This window comes from Syngnathus floridae, chromosome 9 (assembly GCF_059516105.1).
Source record: "Syngnathus floridae isolate MCC-2025c chromosome 9, RoL_Sflo_1.0, whole genome shotgun sequence".
In the NCBI taxonomy this organism is placed as follows: domain Eukaryota; kingdom Metazoa; phylum Chordata; class Actinopteri; order Syngnathiformes; family Syngnathidae; genus Syngnathus; species Syngnathus floridae.
In genome coordinates, this window is record NC_142421.1 from 871,470 (window position 1) to 895,686 (window position 24,217).

Consider the following 24,217-nt stretch of genomic DNA (forward strand, 5'->3'; position numbering starts at 1 on the left):
CAAGATATTTGGGTTGGAAATAAGCATTATGACCATTTTCAAGCCAGTTTTGTTGATCTGGAATAATAATTTAGAATTTTGGTGACTTTGGTGACTGTGAAGCCCCGCGGTGACACGCACCACGGTTGTACAAATATTTAACATGGTTTAAGAAATCTAAATATGCAAATACGTGTTAGATTAACTATTGATTTAATTCATGTTTGTGTCTTGTTAATAAAAGCAAGCAATTAATCAAATTGTCCAATGGTGTGAATGGACAATATTTGTCAATATGTGTGACAGTGAGTCCAGTCCAGTCCACCTATTTCCCAGTTTGAGCATTAATAGGGTCGAAAATCACCCAGGAGCCTACATGACAACAAGCATTTTGGAAAATGGATGGATAATTGATGTCAGGATTGTGCTTGATCGTCCAAGCACCACCCATAAGTGAGCAGAGCACCTTGACCTGATCACCTAACAGTACTCGCCCCCTCCCACCCTCTCACCCATCCTCTCACTCTCTCGCTCTCTCTCTCTCTCGCTCTCTCTCCCTCTCTCTCCCTCTCGTTCCACGCGTGTCAGTGCTCGTCAGAAGGAGCAGGGGTAGCAGCCGACTCCTCTTCCCAACTGCATTCGTCTACCAATCAGAGAAGGGACAGGAGAAAAGGATGTTTTAATTTGCGTAGCATGTATGTGGAGCGATCGTAGGCAAAAGTGCGCTCCATGCTGTGCCATGATCTCCATCCTTGCCTTTCCTCCTCCTCCTCCTCCTCCTCCTCCTCATCTGTCGCTCCCGAAAGCAAAAAACGCCGAGACGCGCTGACATCCTCACCGAGGTAACCACTTTTTCCACACCTTTCTGTCTTTGTGAAATCTATTCTACGTGGGGTGTCTCTCGTGCGCGCACGCACGCACGCATGCACGCACTTGCGCAAAACAACACCCGTCGGTGTGTACTGTCGCTTATCGATACTCACAGGTGAGTCATTTCTCATTTAGGCGAAGACCAGAATAAAATCTTCAATTACAGAAAAGATCAAGCCTTTGCTTATCTTTATGGCAATAAATCCCAAGGAGTTCACCTATTGTGTTACTAATTAAAATGTCACCGCCACTAAATGAGGTGCTTATGATTCACAGTTGCACGCTGCCGTACAAGAACAACTTAACACAAGCAGTTGAAATGTTTTCGCTTGTTTTGTGCACCTCATTGTAAATGCCTCTCCACAGATTGTACAGTAGTTGATGTTTCAGGTGAAGTGACCTTGATCCACTCCTCCTGCAGCGTCCAGTCTCGGTCGGTCCAAGTTCTGAAATTGCAACAGCTTCTTGTTAACGCCATGAGAGTGGAATGACCACAGGCTGTGCAATTCACCTTTGATACTCTAAGCATGCCGATGTTAACTTATGAGAGGGAGCTGGTGCCTCAGGAATAGTAGGAATTTGTCAAAGGTGCAAAGCCATTGTCTGACTGGAGCAGATGCTCTGATGAAATTCCACTGAAATACGGTGGACTTTATAAAAAGAACCTACAGGTAGATCCCATATTAGATTTCATGCTTGGTCCAAGCCAATTGATTGCCAAATGTTATTAACGTTCTGGCAATAACTGGGCTGCATTACCAGAGTTAATTGGACTTCCCATTGGACACAGAGCGACTTCAATCTCCAAATGAATATGTTATCATGTATATTGGACGAACGGAGAAAGCTCTGCTCTGATACTGGCCGACCTCTGATTTGTTTTGATTTCAAAATATTTGTGAACAAATTGATAGCACAGTTGGACAAGCGGTTAGCTGCCTCACACTTGCTTTGATTCCTCCTAAGTGGAGTTTGCATCTTCTCGCCGTTTCTTCAGTCTCCTACTGTGCGGATTCCATTATAGCATGCGTGCTCGATTCATTTGAAACAACAAATGGTCCTTTGGTGTGTATGTGCGCTCGCTGTGATTGACAGGTAATCAGTGTGGCGTGCTTTTCCTCACGCCCAAAGTTAGTTGAGGCCGGCTCCCCCTTCGCTTAATGAAGACACGTGCTATTGAAAATGGGTAGACATCATGGATATAGTGCAGAATGTGTATTATTCATATATCATCCTCCAACTGTTGTCATCGTTAATTAACTGCAATACAAAGGCGCATTTAAACATTCGTCACACGAAGATAAACATGGAAAAAAAAATAAGCACGAGTAACTATTAAGTTCCAATCCAAGGCAAAAATAAATGAACTTGCATCTGTTCATTAGCAGCTAAACTGGGACGGATTTGGTTCGGTTGTTTTCACTCTCCAAGTGTGCCTAATTTTCCTCCCCTCAACAATCCAAAATTTGACTTCTGAAGGAAGAAATGATTTGGTCCCCCATTGCTTGTTGCTGTGTACAGTCACTGTGGTATGATGTCACGCTTGAAAGGTTGCAGTAAAAACTGAAGCCGGCCGGATCGAGCTTTTCCCGTCATATGACTGAGCTCGTCTTGATGTCACCTGGCAAAAATTTGAACAAGCCCGTTTGTTCAAAATGCCAGCGGTCTTGATGGATGTCTGGATTAAGATCTTAGGTGAGAGGATGTTACACTCCATAATGTGAGGGAGGAGAGCTTTATGTGGCAAGGCTATAAAGAGAAGAGGAGGTGATGAGAAAATCTCTTTCCCTTGAGTTATTTGGTGTTTATTTGATGGACCCCATCCAGTTGGCTCCCCTTCAGCAAAGCCAAAATATAGCGAAACCAAAACAACATTATTCCCTCCCTCCCTCGCAATGTTTTTTTTCTAATCAAGCGCAATTGAAAATTACAAGGAAGTGGAATTAATATTTGATGAAGCTTTGTTTGTTCAATTAAGGAATGAACACGATTAGCTGAGGCACACAGTGATATTTGTTTAAAATGTTAATTAATTCTTGAGCTTTTTTTTAATTCTCTGCATGCGAGTGTTGGAGGCGTATTGGTTTATTCATCAAGGAGGGGAAAAAGATTTCTCATGAAAGAACAACAAAAGGCCTTTTTGCTCAACACCGAATGATTCCGTTTCCAGCCTTTGACTGAACGTTGAGTCGAAGCATTGGCAATATAGAATTCATGCTGACCTTTCAATTCATCTTGGCTTTGGATGTGTGCTAAGTGATCCATACTGTCAGATTTTAAATGTTTGTATACCTTGATAGCAACTTGATGATTCCCCCCGATGACCTGGACCCGAATCATTTGAATCATATTAAATCTCTTGAGTAGTGGATGATATCAATTATGTTCTCGCACTGTTTTGCGCTTTTAGCAGGTTGATAGATGATTGAAAAAACAACAACAACGACGGATGTTTACAGATCTACTGGCATTATAAACAGTCTGAGTTCTCTACAGAATTGTATAGTATGGTATAATTAACACACAAGCCAGTGACTATTGGAGCTCTTGCACCATCTTGGTCCCCCCCAGTTGTAAAATCCTATCTTGGTCACTGTTTGATCATTTGCCATCACCACAACTGGGCCAGTGAGAGAAACGCCATTAATATGAGCTTGTTGCTGTGAATAATGTGGGTCAAAGAAGATTGGCTGAGCATGAGTGTTAAAATAGAATAGTAAATAAAGAGTAGAACAACAAAGAGTAGGAACTAGTGGGATGAGGAACTAGTGGGATACTCTGTGGAAGAAGACTTTAGCCTGGGGAAAACCTGTAAACAAAACAAGTTCAAAAGCTTCTTTTAACATCTGTGTAAATTCCAGCTGCTTGGTGGGCATTCTATCAAATGGAGGTGATTAAAAAAAAAATGCTGCACTTGAAATACAGACATAGAGTCTACATTTTTTATATGCTCTTAACAATAACTGGGTGAAAATTAAACAATAAATTTCACTCTGCTGTTTTCTTGAAATAACAGCATTTTTATTACAAGTCATAAATTTGAAGTCCGTCGCAGCAGGACTTGCCATTGTTTTCCCAAGTACATTGCTGCGGGTGCATTGTAGTACATACTGTTGACATAATGATGATGCCATTGTTTGCTGGGAAATAGCCATTCATCTGCTCATATTAGTAGAAGACTTTTAGTTTCATTTCTATAACACATTTGCCTAAAAAGACAGAAAGCTCTTTAAGTGGCCCATAGCACTTTGAGGTTTCTTTGACATGTAAAGTGTATTATGAATCAAATATATTATTATCAGTATTACTACCATAAAGATAGTTTGTATAACATCTGTGTACAAAGTGTACATGTATTGAGGAAATGCAGGCATGTTGCATATTTGTACACGGTTTGCCTAAATTTGCCTGTCACAATGACGGTTTTGCATCTGAGCCTATTTTGCATGACCGCCAGCTGCAATTCATTCTCGTCTCCCGAGTGCGAGGTGCCGAAAATCTCCCGACTTGTTGTTTAACGCGAGTCATCCGCTGTCTTGAGCTTAATGACTGACTGACTGACTGACTGACCGGAGCTAATTATAGCTCAGTTTGTCTCAAAGCTGCAGGATTTATTTTATTAGGCTTTGAGCCTGCAGCTTGCTGTCTGTATAATTTCAGCACTGAGCAGCAGCAGCAGCAGCGGCAGTAGCAGCAGCAGCAGACTGACTTCTTGAATGAGCTTGTTGACAACCCTGATGATATTTCCCACAATGATCAATGAATGAATGTGCATCGATGGCGGGGTGCGTTCAAAGTTGTCGTGTTCTCCATTCTCCATCCCGCCTCCCTCGACTCATCGCTGATCGCATTTAACATCAGCCTTGTGGGGGGAAATTAGAGGATTAGTACCAACTGCAGACTTATTCCCCATGTATCTTCCAGGCTTCCAAATCCAGTGCAAGCCATTGTTATTTTAAGTAGCTTGGCAATTGAGTGTGGAGGCAGGAGTCTAATTGTTCCTGGGAGTGGAAAGAAGCTTGCGATTCGAAGCCATGCACCGCTCCTGCTATTTATGCGCCATCAAGATGTGAAAGTGTGCATCTGAAGGAAGCCGACTGCCAGGACCTCTCACTCCGATACTCGCTTCATACATAATAAATAAGTCACTGTAAGTTACAGTACAGCAGTATAACTAGGCTAATGCCCAGATTTGCATATTTGTGCTGAATTCCATAATTCATGAGAGTGCAGCAGGCGGAAATGTGTGGCGCGAAGACCTTTGTCCATATGCCGTACATCAGTTACAGGCTGGCATCGGCCATGTGTCGCATCAAAAGCAGTATTGGCGCTGTCGCACACTCTCGCTTGGGTGCTGCGTCTTCATCAACAAAAGCCTCAGCTCAGACTTTAGGGCACATTCCGACGCCAGCTTTCAACAACTTGATATGTGACTATTCAGAAACGCACTCAGAAACTCGACCCAAGTGAAACATCCTAAAAATAAACAATAGTGCAAATGCGTGTGAGGCCATATTTTTACACTCCGGTACTTTGTAATGTCGTATCAGGTTAAATAAAGCCTCATCATCGTCTGATGATGGATTAGGATATTTATTCATTTGCTTTGTTGGCCACCTGTCTGCGGTTTTCCATGTCCGAGCGGTGTCATAGTCGCTAGATAAATGGTGGCTGTCTCTTCCAGGGGGAGATCGCGACCCTGTCTCGAGGAGAGGAGAGGAGAGATTTGTTTTGATTCCGATGCCCCTCCAAGGCCAAGCTGTAAATACTGCTTGCGACTGTGTGGGCGGCCGTGTGCACTTTCACAAAGCCAAGAAAAGCAGATGATGAGGATGAGGATGAGGATGAGGATGAGATTCAAGTTGGTGAAATGCGCTCTTCATTTGCCTGCTGACGACAGTAATATATTCATCTTGCTTTAACGCAGACGTACGTATTTGTAAATGAACATTTGACATTCGTTTTTGGAGCTACAAAGTGACGTTTTGTTCAGGATGCAGTAATTGCATATTAAAAAGAGCTCCTCACTAAATCAATCGTATGGGCGGTGGCAGTGTTGGGAGCTCTCCGTTGTCCTGAAGAAGAGTCTTTGTCTTGTTTGAGGTTTGGTGAGATGATGCCCTCCCAATTTTCCACCTCAAAGCTGATTGCAGCTTAAAGTAAACCTTGCATTAATTTTTCAAACATTTTCAAACTGTTTTTGACGATAGACAGACCTTGTCTTCGAGGAAGAACTAAAGCCAAGTGCTTGTGTTTCTATTAGAACCTTTCAAGCTTGTGATTGTCACTTTTCCATCTGGTAAGCATATTACGCAATGATGACTGGCTAAAATGCATGTTGCAGATATTTTGGGGATACAGAGTGTTTATTTTTAGTTTGTAATACAACTATGCCTCTGGCCATGACAAATTCCACAAAAATAGTGTAAGACACGAAAAAGTCAAACTGAAATGTTTTTTTGCAATAACATCATGAGGGATAATGGAATAAACACAGACGTTGGTATTGCCATTTTAAGCTCCTACCATATTGGCATTCTCACGTTAATCTCGTAATCATGCTTTTGTGCTGTTTCTGTGAATCAACATTGTGTGTGAAGTGGCTGTTTACCACGTTTACCGTTGCTAATAATGAGCTGTGGTAATTCTTCTCAACTTTTATTTCTGATCCTCGTAACTATTTGGTTTGTACGCTATACTTTTTGCATGCAAGCAAGCAAGCAAGCAAGCAAGCAAGCCATGGTAATAATACTGCACTCCACCTCTTCTCGCATTAAGCTCATCAAAGAGGTGAACACGGCAATTATGAAACATTAGTAGCACACTGAAACATTGTGCCGCTCTCAGGGCCCTGTGGCACAAATGGGGCATTTTCATGCCATTTTCAAGGGCAACATGAATCTGAGCCAGCCAATATAGCTAGTTATCCTTGGGTTACAAACACTTCATTTGCTGCTACGTGAATAAATGTGATCGCATAAAGCAATTTGACTATCAAATCAATTAAAATCATCATTTTTAGTGGTGCCGTTCAGCACATCTGCCTTTGCCGTGCCAGCCTACCGCAGTTTTGGAATTTTGCAGCAGCTTTAATCGCAGTGCTTTGATAAGCAGCTTGCAAAGTACTTCTCCAATTTACAGTAGAGGAATGTCATTTCACCTTTCAAGTGAGTTTCCAAAGCAGTTTCGGCTCATGTTTAGTGCTTAATAAGCCACCATAAGATTACATGGTCCAAGGTGTGATCTACTTTGGAGGTCTGGAGCAAAGAAAGGACGAGCTATGGCTTTTGATGTCACAAAGTAGCACTATTTCGGCACTTCCGGAGGGTTTTGGTCATTTCAAAACACACGAATCGATCAACAAATCAAAGTTATGCTAACTTGGTCTGTCTCACAGATGAAAGGTTCTGAGATCGAAGCTGAGTAGGAACTGCAAAGATTATTTCAAAGGTGCGGGTGCGTCCGATCCAGCCGGTCCACTCTGACATATATGGAGAGATGTATGGAGTCATCCTTTATTGGAGAGCTATTTATTTTATAGTTTGAGTTTGAGCTAGGCTGGCCTACGATTCAATGCAAGTCACCCTCCAAAAGTTCAGAGTCCTTGAAAGTCATTGGCTAGTAAATGACACAATTATCTCCTGAGTTGGAGTTAAACAAGGAGAAGCGACTTATTAATGTCTGATTAGTCCTTAATAAAGTCATCTAAACAATGACAAGCACTCACTTCCGCAGGTAATTTATGGCTCTTTTCAAAATGTGGACAGCAATTACTGCCATCCTTTTGCCACTCAAGTACTATGTTGCATGAAAACAAAAGAACCTGAGCTGTCTTCATTATCCAGCCAAGCACGATCCCATTTCAGTTTTCAGCAATCATTCAAATGCACCTTTGTGTTTTTCAATTTACAAGTAGGATTACAAAGGTTAATCATCAATTTTCAGCTCATCTTTGTCTAATGCTGATGGAGCCTGATGAGTGTTGGGATAGAGATCAAATCAGCCAAAGCCAAAACAAGTCCTGTCTAAATGAATGTTGCTTAATTTGGCGAGAGGATTACTTTATGAACTTCTTCCTTCATTGTCTATACACTTTTCCGTTCACCAATGTAGACAATGTATAATATCCTGCTTATCTTTAGTAAGTAGCTCAAACTGCATGTTTGGCAACAATACACAGCCAAATTATAAGCACCATTAGAGCTCCAAAGTTGATACTTTATATACAGAGTCATCTTCATTCTTCTTCTTCTTTTTTTTTTTTTTTAATATACAGAGCCTCCTCCCCTACTATGTGGGGAAAAATGTAATTAAATTGCTCATTTTCTCCCACGGTATGCATAAGATCAATGTTCAGATAACAACGTTGTTCAATTAAAGCTGAGCTCGTCTCAGCCATCATTGCTTGCATTTGCTGTGTTTTACACTGGGACCAAAAGCTCCGTTTCAATTACATTTATACAATACAATCAAAGTTAAAGAAATCATCTGGCCAAGATGATACATTTTTATGATTCAATCAATCTCAAAAGTGAAGTTAGCTTGTATTTTTAATTTCGGAGAAATCAGTAGATGACAAACGACCTTGAAAGCGCCCACCAGAAATGAGAACTACGGCCACGCCCCTCTCCTGTCCTCTCCTGTCCTCTCCTCTCCTTCCATGTCTTGGTGACGGGATGGACTGAAGACTTTTTGTCCATTCAACACCATAATATTGTTAATAATGGATCAGCTGTCCCCAAACTGTACCATACGTATGTGGACACCACTGGAAATATATCACAATGTTTCGCCTTTCCACGGCTGAATGCGGAAATGAGCGCGTTCATGTTACCAAGATACGCAGACACAAAAGGCTTTTCTCATTTTATATTCCATTTGAATCTTTAAGCTTTAGCTTGACTTCTTTTCTTCCCAAGGCCATTCCACTGCAGAAAAATCAGGATATCTAAGTTTGGCTGTTCTTAGATTCTTTGTGGATAGCGCAAGAGCATGCGCAGAAGACAAAGCGATGCTACTTGCAGTTGAACCTACCAAATGACCTACTCACCTGTAATTCCACTACTAGTGAACCAATGATTTTACTCCAAAATATATGGTAACATTCTCCAAAGCTTTCATAGCAGGCCAACAAGCAATATCCTATTGGTGATCTGCTTTATTTCCCCATTAGACCCTTGACGCCCGGCTCGCAAACTTCTCTAATTAAGAATTCTTCTTCAGCAAATTCGGCCATGAAACGTGGGGTGATAAAAGGACTTATTGGACCTGCGACCTCCTTTGCCTCTTATCTCCCATAAACACGTTGGTTGGTTGGCTGGTTGGTTGGTTTTACAGGGCCGTGGAGGCAGAGGAGGAGTGACTGATGACATATTCATGAAGAACCAAGCGTGCAACCCAAAAACTCCCCCATCTTTGGCATTGGCTTCATGCATCATTTTGACACCCAAATAATCCGTTGTACTGTCTTTTGGGGGAAAATAATACCACACCCTCATTAGCCTTATGTAGGTTGCTTGCGGGTTGAGCGAGCATCAGGTCTGCACAGATGATTCTCTTTCTGTTATGAAAGTCACCCTGCTGAAATGGCACAATGTTTTATTCCCTCTGTCTCCTCAACCTGGTTCTGTCACATAGTGAGGATGGCAGATGTTCAGATATTGTCATTACTTTCCAGACAGTTACCCCCCCCACCCCCACCAGCTATTACAATTGTATGGTGGGATTACTTTCAAAGCTGCCAGAGGTACGCTGAGGTAGGCAGATAGTTGGTTTTTCCTCCAGTGCAGAACTCAGAGGCTTGGTAAAAGTCCTCCCCTGGTGGGAAGAGAAAGCTATGGGTGAGTGCTTCTTTTTCTCAGGCCAAACACTTGTGCCTGAAGATCAGAGACAAGAGCATGTTCCCTGAGTTACCAAATGTTCTGGTGCCTCAACTTTTTCTCAAGTAACACGTATCTTGTCACATTTGAAAATCTGAAGTACACATATGGGCAATAGAACATTATTTTAATCAAATAATGCCTCACTGCTGTATGTAGCTTTGGGCCAATTAAAAGCTTGGGATGTGAATGTGACCAGTCATCACTTAAGAATAATAAAATAACAACTAAACATATACTACGTAAGCCCACGATAAAAATATATCAGAAAATAAAATCATATCAGGTCATCTTTCACTTGATTTGTTTTCTTGGTGTAGAAATGTCAACAGTTTTTATCGTGTGGTTGTTGTCACTATGCAAATGAGGCTGGATTGAAACACGCTGATGTTGTGACATTGGCACCGATGTCATTTGTTGGTGGGCCCCCAGATAGTGAATTGGAGACTCCCAAGGCATTTGGCACCAGAGCGTAAGGTAAGAAATGGAGCAAGAGATTGTTATCCGAGATAAACACTTTGCTAAGATCTTATTTGCCAGGCCAGTAGGAAATTGCAAGCTACTCTAAGTCAAGCATGGAGATAAGTGATTTTACTCCCCTGTAAGGTGTTTTCCTTCTATATTCAGCCAGGCATCGTTTATGCTGCTGTTGATTTAGAGTACAATTTATCAGGATTACCTCCAAAGCATATCGTTATCATGCAGAGCGACTTTTCCACCTTAGCCGGCCTGATTTTTGTTGAAGAGCACGCAGCAACTGAAATGACTTATGCAGATGAGGCAAAACTTCATTCTTGCTAAGGTCAAGGCCATATTTCAAAGAAAATGTGACAGTTCAGTTACAAAGCAGATATGTAAATATTCCAAATTCAGGAATCTCTTTTAAGCGGTGTGTGTGTTATCTGTCGTTGCAGCTCTGTGCACCATCACCATCACCACCTGGCATGCTTTGTTTGTGAATGGCCTGCATCTTCCATGAAGTCTATTTCCCCCAAACATGCAAGCCATTCCCTGCTGCTGCCCCTGCTGCAGAATGACTTCCAACTGACTGTGGTGTGTGTGTGTGTTTTTACGCCGATGCATGCAAAAACAGGAAATGAGCTCCAAGTTGAACACAGCATTACGTGGCTCCTTGCAGCGCAGTGTTGGATCACATCAGTGCTTGGCAGCCCACAGCACATATTTGTGATGGCAGCAAAACACTGGCGGATGGATGGCTGATATCTGCCTTCCAATGGGAATTTTCGGGTGCCAAAGCCAGCCAGGCTTTCCAAGTTGATGTTGTTGAAATTTACACAGCAGTTGTAGTTTGGGGAAAACAAACACGATCTAGTTAAGTTCAAACGTATTTGCACAGTGGCAGAGTTTTAGGGGGTTTGTCTACAAAAGAAAGAAAGAAGGAAGAAAGGAAGGATGGGATTAAAATGTGGATTCAAGAGGTGTTTGCAAAAAAACCAAAAACCTTTGCCAATTTTCAGTTTGGAAATAATTGTAACTAAAATCTCAATTGTCATGGCTTTCCCACCTGCAGATACTCACTGGCATTGTCTCAATTCTGTGAGTTCTTACTGCCCGCGCAGTCTTTGAGGAAATAATAATTAGTCCCAAACAATTAGTAAGTGACAGTTGATTGAATTGACCATTCATGTGCGCATTCTTTCAAGTGAACATAAGAATAACTCCCAATACACATCGCTACTTTTGACAGTCAGCGTTTGATTCTCACTTTTGCAGCTCGGTATTAATGAGGCTGAAAATAATCATTTTGCTGTGAACACACACACACTATTTCATGATTGATAAAACTATTTGATTCTCTGCTCCTTTTACAATAGATTAAAAGGCAATTAGTTTACTTGAGACCTAGAAAGGCGTCGTAAGAATATCTTTAATCTGGCCGAGAGAAATTCATTATTTTACGTTATTTACGTGAAGAGGCGACTGATTTCGATCTCATTGTAGGGGAAAGCTTTAGCAGATGCAGCAAGCTCACCGATGATTATCAGGCAACTCAGTGATTGAATACCTTCTTGTAATGTCCTAGGTTATGACCAAAACACAACTCTTAGGCCCGGGAATTGCTTGCCCCAGGTAGCTCGATAAGCAATGTATGTTTGAAACTTGCTTTTGTTCATCATGTGAATTGACTGATATGTTAAGGAGGCAGAAGGCATCAGCTTCAGCACCCGTGGTCCGCACTCGTGCAGCGAGTCGACACACTGATAATTGGAAGTGACAGTGTTCCGAGTGAAACCACTTTGCGGGAAGAAAGTGCTGAAAAGGCTGTCGTACTGTGAAGGTTTAATTCAGTGTTTAGCAGATTACAGATAAAATGCTATAATTAGCTTGCGGGGCCACATGAGTCTCGACAAGCAAATGACACATTACTCGCTCTTTAAATTCATAACAAAGACATCTTCTCACATGAGCATGCAGATCACATTTTGTGAGGACACAAAATTTGGATTTTTTTGACTTGTTCCTCTTACCAAAGTGTGATACTCGTCCAGCAGGTGGCTCTGGAGGAGAGTGCATGGATTGAATAAGTCTCACGTAGAAAGAATGCCTTGAAGACATGCTGAATTATTTGATGTTCCCACCGAGATTTGTTTTCTGCATATGCGCTATGGTCACCCTAAATGTTTTCCCCCTTTTGAACCAAACAACAACAAAAATATTGGGCTTCGCTTCTAGTTTTTCTCAAACGCTTGGTCACTGAATGTGGCAATTTGCTTGATCGCACAAAATCTCTCTAATAATAGTAAATAGTTCAGATGGGTTGAACACACCTATTAATCCTTCACTGCGCGGCAGGCCTTTTAGCAAAGCCGCAATCGTGGCGGGAGGGAGGGAGGGAGGGAGGCCATGCTTTGAAACATTCAAATGGATGTGTGCATTTGGGCTGTCACTGATGACCACATTTAAATTCAGATCTGTTTGTTTGTCTTTTTTTTTTTTTTTTTCAAACCGATGCTGCAAAATCGAACCATGATGACATTGTATACCCAAGGATGACATTACTATAAAGGAGAATAGATTATGTTTCGTCTACACATTCCGGTAAGTTACTGGTGGACAAAGAATTCTAGAGGGGGAGCTAAAATGCTGGGCAAGATACTATAAAGTTAAGGTCCCCATTGTCTTGCGCGGAAAAAGCTCATATTCGGCCAGCCGGTGAATCAGCATGCCAGAGATAAAGCATCTTAACCTTGTCCCTATTTAAAATGTAAAGTGTCAGAATAATCAATCATTGTAACGTTCATGTGTGTAAATAGAGAGAGCCAAAATGATCTCTTTGGAATCAACCCTCTTTGTTGTTGTAATTATTTTGTACTAGCGCTCTTAATGAGCGGCCATTAATGAAACAAGGCTGCGCTGTACAATACCTGCTGTTTGCCACATTTGATGGCAGAATATGAAAGAGTTTGTTCCAAACATGTATAGAGCCTGCTGTTTGGGTTAATTAGAGGAAACCCAGCCCCTGCGGCGCAGTAAACCTGCCGAGCTGTCTTCTTATGTCTTTTGCCCTATAACGAATAGACTGTCCTTTTAGTCAGCCCTTTTGCTCTGATGGCAGAAAGCTTTTTAAAGCCTTCATAAAAATGAGCCAATACTGCTCTGTTGAGCTACAATCATCAGCTCGAGTGGGAGAGGGCAATTAGTTGGATTTGCGATTTTGAATTTGCAACAAAGTTTCGGATATCACAGATAAAGTGAACAAATGGAATAAAATTCAGGGATCTCGAATGGGGTCACGTTGATCGACATCACTCAAATTGATCGATTGAGAATTGCATTTAAAAATTTAGCACATTGCACCTTGTTTTGCGTTGGTGTACAGTACTGCATCATAATCTGAAAGTAGAAGTCACCGCATTCCCTATGCAAGTTATGCAAACTACACGCTCAATAATAAGCATCAAAAGTGAGCATAGTTATCTCAGTAATGGTACGATTTTATTTTATTTTTCATGAATGTAACTCTTTTATCGGATCTCATTAGATGGCGCAGCTACGTGAAATTGTGTGATTTGCATGTATATAGTGGAGATTGTGTATTGAGTCCTTGGGGGTGAATGGAAAACACATTTGATCGCCAAGCAATTTCTCCTACATTATGCCTTGTGCAGTGTAAATTGAGCACAGCGACCACAGAGGCTTTGCAATCTCTTCTTATGTGACAATCATATCTACAGTTTGATCATTTGTCAACGGCCGTATAACAAAAACCCATAGCATTATAAAAGATTTTTCAAAAGATAATTAAATAAAGTTATATAGAATATAAAAGCTAGCGGAAGACAATAACACACATAAAACTCATCTGTTAAAGTTACTGTGCAGACTCAAAGGTGATTTCATAAAAGGCAGTGGTAAACAAAGAAATTACAAGCTGAAAATTGCAGCACTTCTGCAGTTCTCTGGTGGTTTATTCTCAATATGTTGGGCATAAAAACGGAAAACTGCTTCGTAACAATGAGTCCCAGGGGATTTTGCAGTCTAGAATGTTCATTTCTGTAGACTACAGCTATATTTCCACACTTTGGTTTATGTACTAACGCTGACATTGATAGTGTTAACCCCTTTAAGCGATTTGAACACAAATGGTTGAGCAGCACAAGTCGACAGACAACATCAAACAACCCACCCACAGTCATATACTATTCATTCTCTGTAATGTAATCGACAACTACCATTGCTGTATATTCTCACCTGTGTAGAAATAAACTTGGTTCAGTGATCCGCCAGACAGTATATCTGTCAACGGCTATGTGAGAAGCTGGAAGGGATATGCATCAAGCGCTGATTAAAGCAATAAGAGACATTGTAGCGTGAAACAATAACTCCTTCCAGGTGGTGGGGTTCTGTGAGCTGACTGCGATTGGATGAGACAGGGAGCTTGTAAAGCTGCTGAGCTGTTAGCATTGGATTTGGCAGCGCTTGGCCATGGAATGGCTGACAGGCACAAGCGCCTGTCACAGCACATAAAGGCCTCCCTCCCACTGCTTCTGTAGGGTGCGCTGGCTCTCTCCAGTCCACCTGTTGGGGCCAGACCTACACTGAGGCCACGTGCAAATGAAAGGCACGGCTCACGCCTTTGTGTGCTCGAAACATTTCCAATCATCCGATGGCCGCTGTCGGCATTGTATGAAAATATGTTGTGTGTTGTGTTCTTTGTGATTATAAATAGAATTGAATTTGCACAGATTTCCAGATTGTTTTGTCATGATCAAATAATCACTGATGGTGTAGCGGTTCGTTTACAGGAGTTGGGACAGTTGGCAAAGTTGCAAAAAGAAGTTAGGTTCACTGAAAACTACAAAAGTACATAGATGTGAGCGTCAATGGTTATTATAGAATGAGCTGTTCGCACGCACGCACGCACAAAGACAGTTGAACGGTTGAAAAATTAAACCACCTTTTTGAATGCATTCAAGTTTTAAACTGCATTTAAAATTGACATGATATTTAACGCTCTCTCTCCCGAGGCTTTCTCCGAAGCCATTTTCATGCTCTTGACATATGTGACAGAAAGGGGCTGTTATCATTTTAACAATTTACATCTTTCTTTTGCAGCAATAGAACTGTTTGAACTGACAAATCTTTTTTTATCCTAACTGCTGCATGAAGGACAAAAGTATAACATTTGTACTCTCTCCTCAATAGTATATTGGTGGTAGAACTAACTATCAGACGTGCAGATGTTTCTAAAAATCAGTTCCCATGCAAGCAGTATCTTTGTTTGTGAGGATGACCTTACGAGGTTTTTTGTTTTGACTAGCGCTGTCAGGCCTGGCTTGTTTTTCTCAGATGCTTTTAAGGAATGGATTTGAAATTATACACATATTCTTTTTTTTTTCTCCCTGGATGTTTTACTAAAGCAAGAAAACATGATATAATATCAGATGTATGTTATTCTCAAGGTAGGTTTACAAAAAAAAAAGGCTATTCCATTCTTTGACTTTGCCATGCCATGGTTTCTATGGTCGTATAATTAATCAGATTTAATGGCAGGAAAAAAAAAGCTGATTGCGCTGGCTTCTATTGAGCTTTCTTGCCGTTTATAGGAAATCAAAGTCTCCTACAAGTGGGAACTCATCTGATTTCCTGTGCCAAATGTGTCTTTGTGTGTCTCAGCATCATTGATATGAAGGCAATCCGGCAGCATGTGTATTGATTGGAGCATTGATTCAGGCCTGGTAAAGAAAGACAAAGCACTCAGCGGGCCTTCAGCCATTCTTGCATACTCCGGTTATGTCGCCTAACGAGATGCATTGTTGGACGTTTTTCAGCCAGAGGAATTACGAACATAATCAATAGAAAATGGCTTGATACAGTGAGAAGGCGAATAAGATTGGATGAAAGATGTTGAAGGAGGCTCAGAGAAAGATGAATAGATCGCATCCTATCCACTTCCAGGAGACATGGATTGTATTTAGGGCTGGATTGCAGGATTTTCAGGCCAATGAAGAAATTGCCACTTCCATATAAGACAGACATTCATCCCGCAGCAGCCGGCATTTCATGTCAAACCTAAAAACTCTTCATTTTTTTCTCTTTCCTTTTTTGTACTCTACAGATGTGCTGTGGATCGCCTGCAATTTCTTCTCCCGCTGTTCAAAATCCATGGCTGATGAAACCTGCACTTTCCACTGCTCTTGTTAGCACCGAGCCCAGAGAGACAGATCTGCTTTACAGCTAAATCACAACTCTGTGTTCTCCACCATTATTTTGCACTTTCCTGCCAATCACCATGGCTTGCTTCCTGGCATCCGCCTTCCTTTTGGTTCTCCAAACGTTTGCTGCCCCACCTCAGGCGGCTTTTAGTTTGAACAGAATAGATCTTAGCGACAACGACCGAGACGTGGCCTCGTCTCCTCCGCCGGGGACTAGCAAAAGAGCCCCGCATAGCATTATCATCGGGGTACGCAAAGGAGGTACGAGAGCCCTGCTGGAAATGCTCGACATCCATCCCGAGGTGGCCGCCGCCGCGACCGAGGTGCATTTCTTCGACTGGGACGAGAACTACGCCAAAGGCTTAGAGTGGTACCGTGAGCTGATGCCCTACTCGTACCCGCACCAGATAACCATGGAGAAGACCCCGGGATACTTCACGTCCACTCTTGCGCCCCAACGCATCTGCACGATGAACTCGTCCATGAAGCTGCTCCTGATCCTCCGCGACCCGGCCGAGCGGGTGGTCTCGGACTACACCCAGGTGTACTTCAACCGTCTGGAGAACCACAAACCGGTGCAGGCCATCGAGAACCTTCTGGTACGAAACGGGGCCCTGAACACCCGCTACAAGGCCATTCAGAGGAGCCTGTACGATATTCACATGCGCAATTGGCTGCGTCATTTCCCTCTGGAACAGATTCATATCGTGGACGGGGATTTGCTTATTCACGACCCCTTGCCCGAGCTTCAAAAGGTGGAGCGCTTCCTCAACTTGCCTCCCAGGATAGTCGCTTCCAACTTCTACTTCAATCAGACGAAGGGATTTTACTGTATTCGAAGCGACGGTCGAGAGCGATGTCTGCACGAGTCCAAGGGCCGCCCGCACCCCGTGGTCAACAGTACTGTTCTCCAACAACTTCGTTCTTACCTGCAGGAGCACAACAGAACCTTCTTTCGGCTGGTGAAGCGCACCTTCAATTGGCAATAATTAAGCACCGCGGCATAGATAGTACTCAAAGGAGGCAAGCAGGCAGGCAGGCAGGCAGGCAGGCAGGAAGGCAGGCAGGCAGCCAGGCAGAAGGTCCAAATGAGGCCTCAAGCACTTTACAGAACTGACATTGAAAGCCTCTCCTCCATTTCTAGATTTGTCTTCTCTAGTTTCTGCTGACTGGTTATTAACTGCTTTTACACAATAAGGCAAAATGGAGAAACGGCTGCCAAGCACACACCCACACGAAGTGATCAAATGAACTTGATGAACTACCCCACTTCTCTGTCTTGTTTGATATCTTGATAATAAATTGTTCTTTGAAATGTTTCCGGCATGCCGGTGTGATTTGTTTTTTTGCCTTCTGTTGCAGCAGAGGTGTTGTGAAAAGTAGATGTTAATGCATGGAAATGGCTCCCTTGGAGCACAGCTGTTGAAGTACAGCTGGAGAAGTACTCGAATGGCTTTGGACACCCAAGGAGCGTCCTTGGATTTTTTTTTAGCCGTGTAAGTCACTTGGGGCGGCTTGCCCGTAAATGCCCCCCACCACGTAATTGTCTGTGCGTTCCATTTGATTTGATGGCAGGAGACAAAGCAAACCTCGCTGAGGGGATTCTTCCTTTTGCTCAGCAGGGGGCACTTGCACACCAGATGAAAATGTAGTCCAAACACTGTACCCTTTCCTTTTAGTACAAAAGTGATGGCAGTGACCCTGGCTGATATGGGATCGCCTTCCCTGGTATGTATAACGCAAAAACACCATTCCTCCCATAACCTTTCATTCCCTTGCGAGTAGCCAAACTGAGTTGAACAGCTCATCAAGTATTCACAAAAGTAGCATTCCCTTTTCTAGCGTCTCATACTGGGCAACTTTGGAGACAAACTATTCTTCACACGCTTCGGGACAGAGACACTGAACTTTAAGATAAGTCATTTGGAGAGCCCAATGCTGACAAGTGGCTACAATTGATCGAGGCTCTTGTCACTGCATGTCTCTGATAAATGCCTATCTGAAGTGTAATTAAAGTTTGGAGGGGTGAGCCGGAGCAATCTGCACTAGATGTTTTTGCTGCTCTTGTCATTCTCACAAGCTCTAATGATCTGCCTGGATAGTGATTGATGAAGTACTTCATCAAATCCAAGTGCAAGGAACACGCGCTGCTTGCTAAACAGAAGAGACTCTTCAGGAAGGCTGGCTTGATGGACGTACACCAAACATTGCTTTACGTGATGATCCAATCTCTCGTTTGTCCTCCTTTGTGGTGAACAAATAATTCATTTGTTTGTTGCACTTTGTTGCATGGCCCGAGGTAAAGAGGGTAGGCCTACGTTTGATGACACTCAAAGGGAGGAAGGCTGCTCCCGTATCCGGCTCAAGGGAAGACAATAAGAACGTGCCTGATTATTTGCACAACATTTTGAAAATCTCCTTTGAAGTGATGAAAAAGAAATTAGCAGATGGAGAGGCGTGATCAAAGTTTGCAATGAAAAAAAGAATGGATTGCGCAGTGTTGCACGACGCCGAAATTGTGATGTTTTTGTCAGACAGTGTTTTGCAGAGAATCAAGTTGAGGAGGAGACTGGAGTGAGAACGAGTGAGTGTGAGCCGGCTGGCCGGCCGGCCGGCCGGCTTCACAAAGAAATGTCCTCCATTATAATCTACAGTTTCATTAGAATCGTTACGTTCGTATATTGTAAAAAAAAAAAAAAAAGGCGTACATTTACGAAAAAGAATGAATTGATGGTTCATTTTTCTCGTGGCACACCCGCAAAAGCTAAACGCAAACACTATATAGTACGTACTCAACTCTCAGCTGTCATAGAAGCCCACTCATGGCTGTCTTATTTATAGATCCCCTCCACATGCACTTTGTGTGTGTGTGTGAGTGCTGATGGAGCACACAGAGAGAGCCATGGTGTCTGTTCTTTAGGCCTCAGTCACCTGACTTTCTCAGCTTCCTTTATCCCTCAATCCTCCCCGGCCGGCAGCTCATGTCTATTCATATCAAGTGGCGGCGCAAGTGTGACAGAAAACATTTTCAATTCCCATCTTAGTTCCTTTGGGTGTACAGTAAAGCCCAGAGTCCCAGCTCTTATTCCTCTTCCTCCACAGCCAAACAACAACAACAAAAGTTGGAGTGTGCAGCCATGGCAGGCAGGCAGGGAGGGAGAATCCCATTTATAGCCAAGCCAGCCTGGCCCACGGGAGGCCAGTGTCACATTTTGCTATTTCCAAACCTTGCAAAAGGGAGCTTGTGAGAATGTCTTACTTCAAGTCTGTCACTCTCTTTTTCCACTTTTCTTTGTCAGATGGGATTATTGGCTTGTGTTGGATGCGGCATGGGACATCTTTTGTTCATTCGTCTTCTTCTGGACTTTTTCTTTATGGCTGCTTGGCTCCTGTTCACCAGGGGAGGCTTATATTGATATATTTCATATAGTCATCCGTCGCCACAAACTCAATTTTACTGTTACAGCGCCTCTTTGTAGTGAATATGCTTCTTAACCTAATAACATTTCTTTTTTTCAGTAACAAATGAAGGATGTGACTCACATTGATATTGCTACTTGACTTCACAACAGCAAGTGCGTGTGTTGCTTTTCTAAGTGCAGACAGATTAAGATGTGTTGAAAAGCGACCGCAGTGGAAACGATAACATCAGCTCAGACACCCTCTCAAGCAGCCGAGCGTTCCAGGTATTAATCTACCTGCTGAAAGGACAAAAAGAAGGAGAGCAGTCCAGCTGAAAAAAAAAATCACTGAAACAAAAAATGATTGTGAACATTTCAGCGAGTTTAATACACTACACAAGTTTCCGTCCGTCCGTCCGTCCGTCCGTCCGTCCATCCATCCATCCATCCATCCATCCATCCATCCATCCATCCATCCATCCATCCATCCATCCATCATCAGGCAAACATAGCGCTTCGGCATCAGTGACTTGTGGTTGCGCATCTTATTAAATACATGATATACGTATTATCATCACCATTTCTACAAACCATGAACTCAATTGAATGAGTGCACAGATCCTGAGTAGACTCTTACATGACTGCAAATGAAATGCAATGCTGACACGTCCAAGCGAGACGGAAGACATGTCGTCAGTTTAGCGCTTTTGAATGAACACAAAAACAATCGATATGTCAACTTTTTAGAAAATCTCTCCCCTCTGTGAGCCTTTAAAAAAAAAAGAAAATCATTTCATTTCTGCTGTGCTGTTCTTTCTTCCTGCCTACATTCGCTCACTTGTCTATTCTTTGAGAGTTTGTTCTCCCAGACCTTGAAACACTGACGAGAAATAAGCAACATGGACAAATGAGCTGTATTTGCTGCACTGTGCAGTGAATGAACATCTTTTTAGAGGCAAGAAATGTACAAGTGACAATGTTCTGTGCATAAAAAAAATGTTTGAATTGGTCTCTACCTTGTTCCTCCTAAGCCTGCATCTTGACCAACTTAAGACAAGTGTGAGGATGCAACTCGCCTGTGACCTTTTGTGCTATAGAAAATAGATGCTTGGATGTTTCAATTGAACACTAATTATGGAACAGAAACTTGAGATAGTTAAACGAAAACCAGCCAGGCCCCTCTAGTGGAGTTGCTATCAAACATTTGGAATTAAAAAACAACAACAACAGATTCTTAGGCATGTATTCTTAGGCAGAATACAGATTTTTTTTTAATGACTTGGTAAAATAAACGTGTGAAGTTCTTCATGCAAAATGTCCTCATGGACTTTTAGCCCAAGCAACACCTGGCCTCTGTTTATCTGATCATGTGGGAGACACAGGATGCATGGGCACTCCCTCTTTGCAACACTTCCCAAAAACAGGCCTTCCTTCCTTCCGTCCTTCCTCCCTTCTTTTACCATCTCATTGCAAGTTAACCGAAGCAACAATTCATTTAGTATTCTTCAGTGAATGTTGAGGGAAGCCTAATTAGTGAAGGCTGGGATTTATGATCATTCTCTCTCCTGAATTGAAACATCTATAAAAGGAAAATGATCAACTGCAGCAGGTTCACACCAAAGGTCAAATGAACCAGGTGGTCCTGACCCGAGTTAAATAGTCTTGATACAGGATCAGCCACAAGGTTGACAGACAGGTACCTTTACACTAGAAAGGCAGTATATTTTGTTGCTGGCTAAAAGCTGCGACAATGTTGCTTGATCAAAATTCCTTGCTAATCTGGCACAGATGAATACACACACACATGTGCAACCTTCGTTCCCTTCTGTGCTACAGTATCAGTGGTTGGAGTACTCCCTGTTCTCTGGAGGACGCCCGGAAGCCACCCTGCAATTCACCTTATCTCGGAGTTCTCACCACTGACAGAAAGGGAGATCTTTAATTTACCTCCTATCATGCTCCAGAAGATTGGAGCTGAAACAAAGGTAATGTGTGTGCGCGTTTGCCGTAGGAGGTCAGAGCAGCCTACAAGGCCCGCAACACCACTTTCCCACATTTGATTAGGAGTACAGGCAAAAACACATGCACAGCAAAATGGCTAGAATGCATTTTTTGCTTGGCTTGGTCACAAAATTCATTGAGGAAAAAATCAAATGATCAAATACATAGAAGAAAAGGCGGCGATCAGAGCATGGTTAGTCAGTATACCGAAACGATTGGCAACAGAGAAAAGGCACAGACTGATCGGCTAAATGCACAGAGAGCAACGGCTAGCATACAAGAACCAAGTGACAAAAAACTGGAGCCACTGGATGACAGGGTTGAAATAGAGAGCCTGACAGGTGTGGGTGATTCCGCCGATTGGGGCGTGGCCGAGCGCCAGGTGACGCCGGAAGGTGACAACTTGCGTCACTCAGTAAATGCAAATAGAACAGAGATTCAAATATTGCAAATGAAGAGGCACCGCACAAATGAATGTACTGTATAATACAAAGTCGGCACGCCATATTACAAATACATAATAAAAATACTCAGTTGGTCTTAATAACATCTTGGGCACTTCTGTGGGGACTTTGGAAAAGATGTTGAGGCCTGTCTGTGAGAAGCTCAGTCAGAGGTCACTGAAGAGAAGGCCTAGCTCATAATTCATCTCAAAGGTGTTTAGCGGCATTAAGCTCAATCGTGAGTTCATAGCCTACTCACCAAACTGTGCCAAATTATTATCATAAGCAATTATTATTAAGTGGAAAGCACTCAAGCCCAAAGGTAAGTGTCCATACATTCATTATCGACAATATGTTTTTTTTTTACATTGATGACTGCTCATGATGTACTGGACATCTCATGTTCTCCTCATGCTTTGATGGCTTTTTGTCACACATCCCCACAACATGCATTTAAGATTCATTAAAGGCAGCCGTAGTGTAGGTGTGAAGATGTAAAAGCAGTAAATGGCTGTTTGTCTGTGTGCCAAAGTGGAGCCAGCCAGCCACCCAAATTCGACTGGGATAGCTTCCAGCTCACCCACGCGTCTAATGAACACGAGCTCTTTTAGAAGATGGATGGATGACTCTTCATGCCCGCTCTAACACAAAAGATGTCTGGCTTCGACATCCACCAATATCATACAACACTAAATGACCACGACAATGACGGTAATTCAGATGCTATTCTTAATCGATAGAAAAATCCTATGAAATGTTTCTTCTTTTTAGATTTTTGCTCAATTTTGATTGAAGTTGATGTATTTTCTTATGGGATCTTGAAATGAAGATGTCACTTTAAAATAGCATTTGAGCTGTGTTTTCTTTTTTTCCAAGGGTTGAATATTTTCATCTAAGCAACCCAGCAATTTAAAAATGCATTCTGATGAGAGAGTTTTGTTTTTAGTATGGGGGACAAGGGTTCTCATGGGAGCCCCAAACACTCATCTGCATTGCCAAGAAGACATAGTACAGGAGTGCCGGAGACAGTAACATCTCAGGCCCACCCTTTTGGGGGGGTACCTGGAGACTCACAAACTTTTGAAGTGCTAATCTGCCAGCACCGACGGGAGGGATGCCAAATTGAAATGTCTTTTGACAATGACAGTCATTGGAGCTGCCCTGAGAAGTAGAGAGAGAGAGACATAGAGAGACAGACAGACAGAGAGAGAGAGATGTAAAAAGAGGCACAAAAAGAGCCATCATGACACTGTTTCTGAAATGTAATTTTGGGGGAAATAGCTTTTGACGTGACACTGAGGTCACGCTAGGTGTCATGAATTCTTTATAGAGAATCATATTGTCGCAAAAACAGTATGTTGATAGCGATTAGCGCCTCGGGCTTTGAAACGTCAGCCATGTCAATACAATGCTACTTTGAAGCGCACGATAAAATGATCACATAATGTTTATTTGTAGACATCACTTTACAATGCTGATTAGATGTGTTATTGTTTGGGGAGCCTGGGATCAAAACATTGCCTCAGGTGATTGTCTTAAAACCAGAGACAGAATTGAACGTTTTGTGCTGTGCTATTTCATATCTTTTATGCAAATAGAGGAAAAAATCCTCTCAGTGTGATATGGTCATCAAAAGATTTAGCAAAAGACCTTGAACATGCTATTACTCATGAATTAATGACACAAGTGGGCAGAGCATAACATTCCCAAACTGAGACAGCTGTTCGAAATGAGGCAAAAGTGCTCCACATTGTTTAGCATTCAATTGTTTTCATTCAACTCATACATTTGCCTGGTGCAGAAATGGTGATGAACCATGAGAATGATTTGTTTTTACTTTAGCTGTTGACATTGCATTGATGATACATTTTCACAGTTCACACCAAAGTCACTCCAAGTCCTCAAAGGTGTTAGATGATTTTATAAAACCTCTCCGACTGTCACAGATCAACATAAATGGAGTGGCA

General features: G+C 42.4%; 1 protein-coding gene and 1 long non-coding RNA gene across 3 annotated transcripts; both read left to right on the plus strand.

Moving 5' to 3' along the window:
* Nucleotides 1–586: 586 nt before the first annotated feature.
* hs3st1l1 (heparan sulfate (glucosamine) 3-O-sulfotransferase 1-like1) lies at nt 587–17,801 on the plus strand. Of its 2 annotated transcripts, none has more exons than XM_088384934.1 (2): nt 587–821; nt 16,309–17,801. In XM_088384934.1, exon 2 carries the CDS (start codon nt 16,483–16,485, stop codon nt 17,392–17,394), a length of 912 nt encoding a protein of 303 aa, XP_088241060.1. In that variant the 5' UTR covers nt 587–821; nt 16,309–16,482; the 3' UTR covers nt 17,395–17,801. The 2 variants fall into 2 exon arrangements, with proteins under 2 accessions (XP_088241060.1, XP_088241061.1); XM_088384935.1 differs by lacking the exon at nt 587–821 and adding an exon at nt 12,729–12,788.
* Nucleotides 17,802–21,125: 3,324 nt separating this feature from the next.
* Nucleotides 21,126–23,003, plus strand: LOC148392783 (uncharacterized). Its single transcript, XR_015860444.1, has 3 exons — nt 21,126–21,502; nt 21,643–21,791; nt 22,783–23,003. It is a non-coding gene; the product is annotated as an uncharacterized LOC148392783 (long non-coding RNA).
* Nucleotides 23,004–24,217: the final 1,214 nt, after the last annotated feature.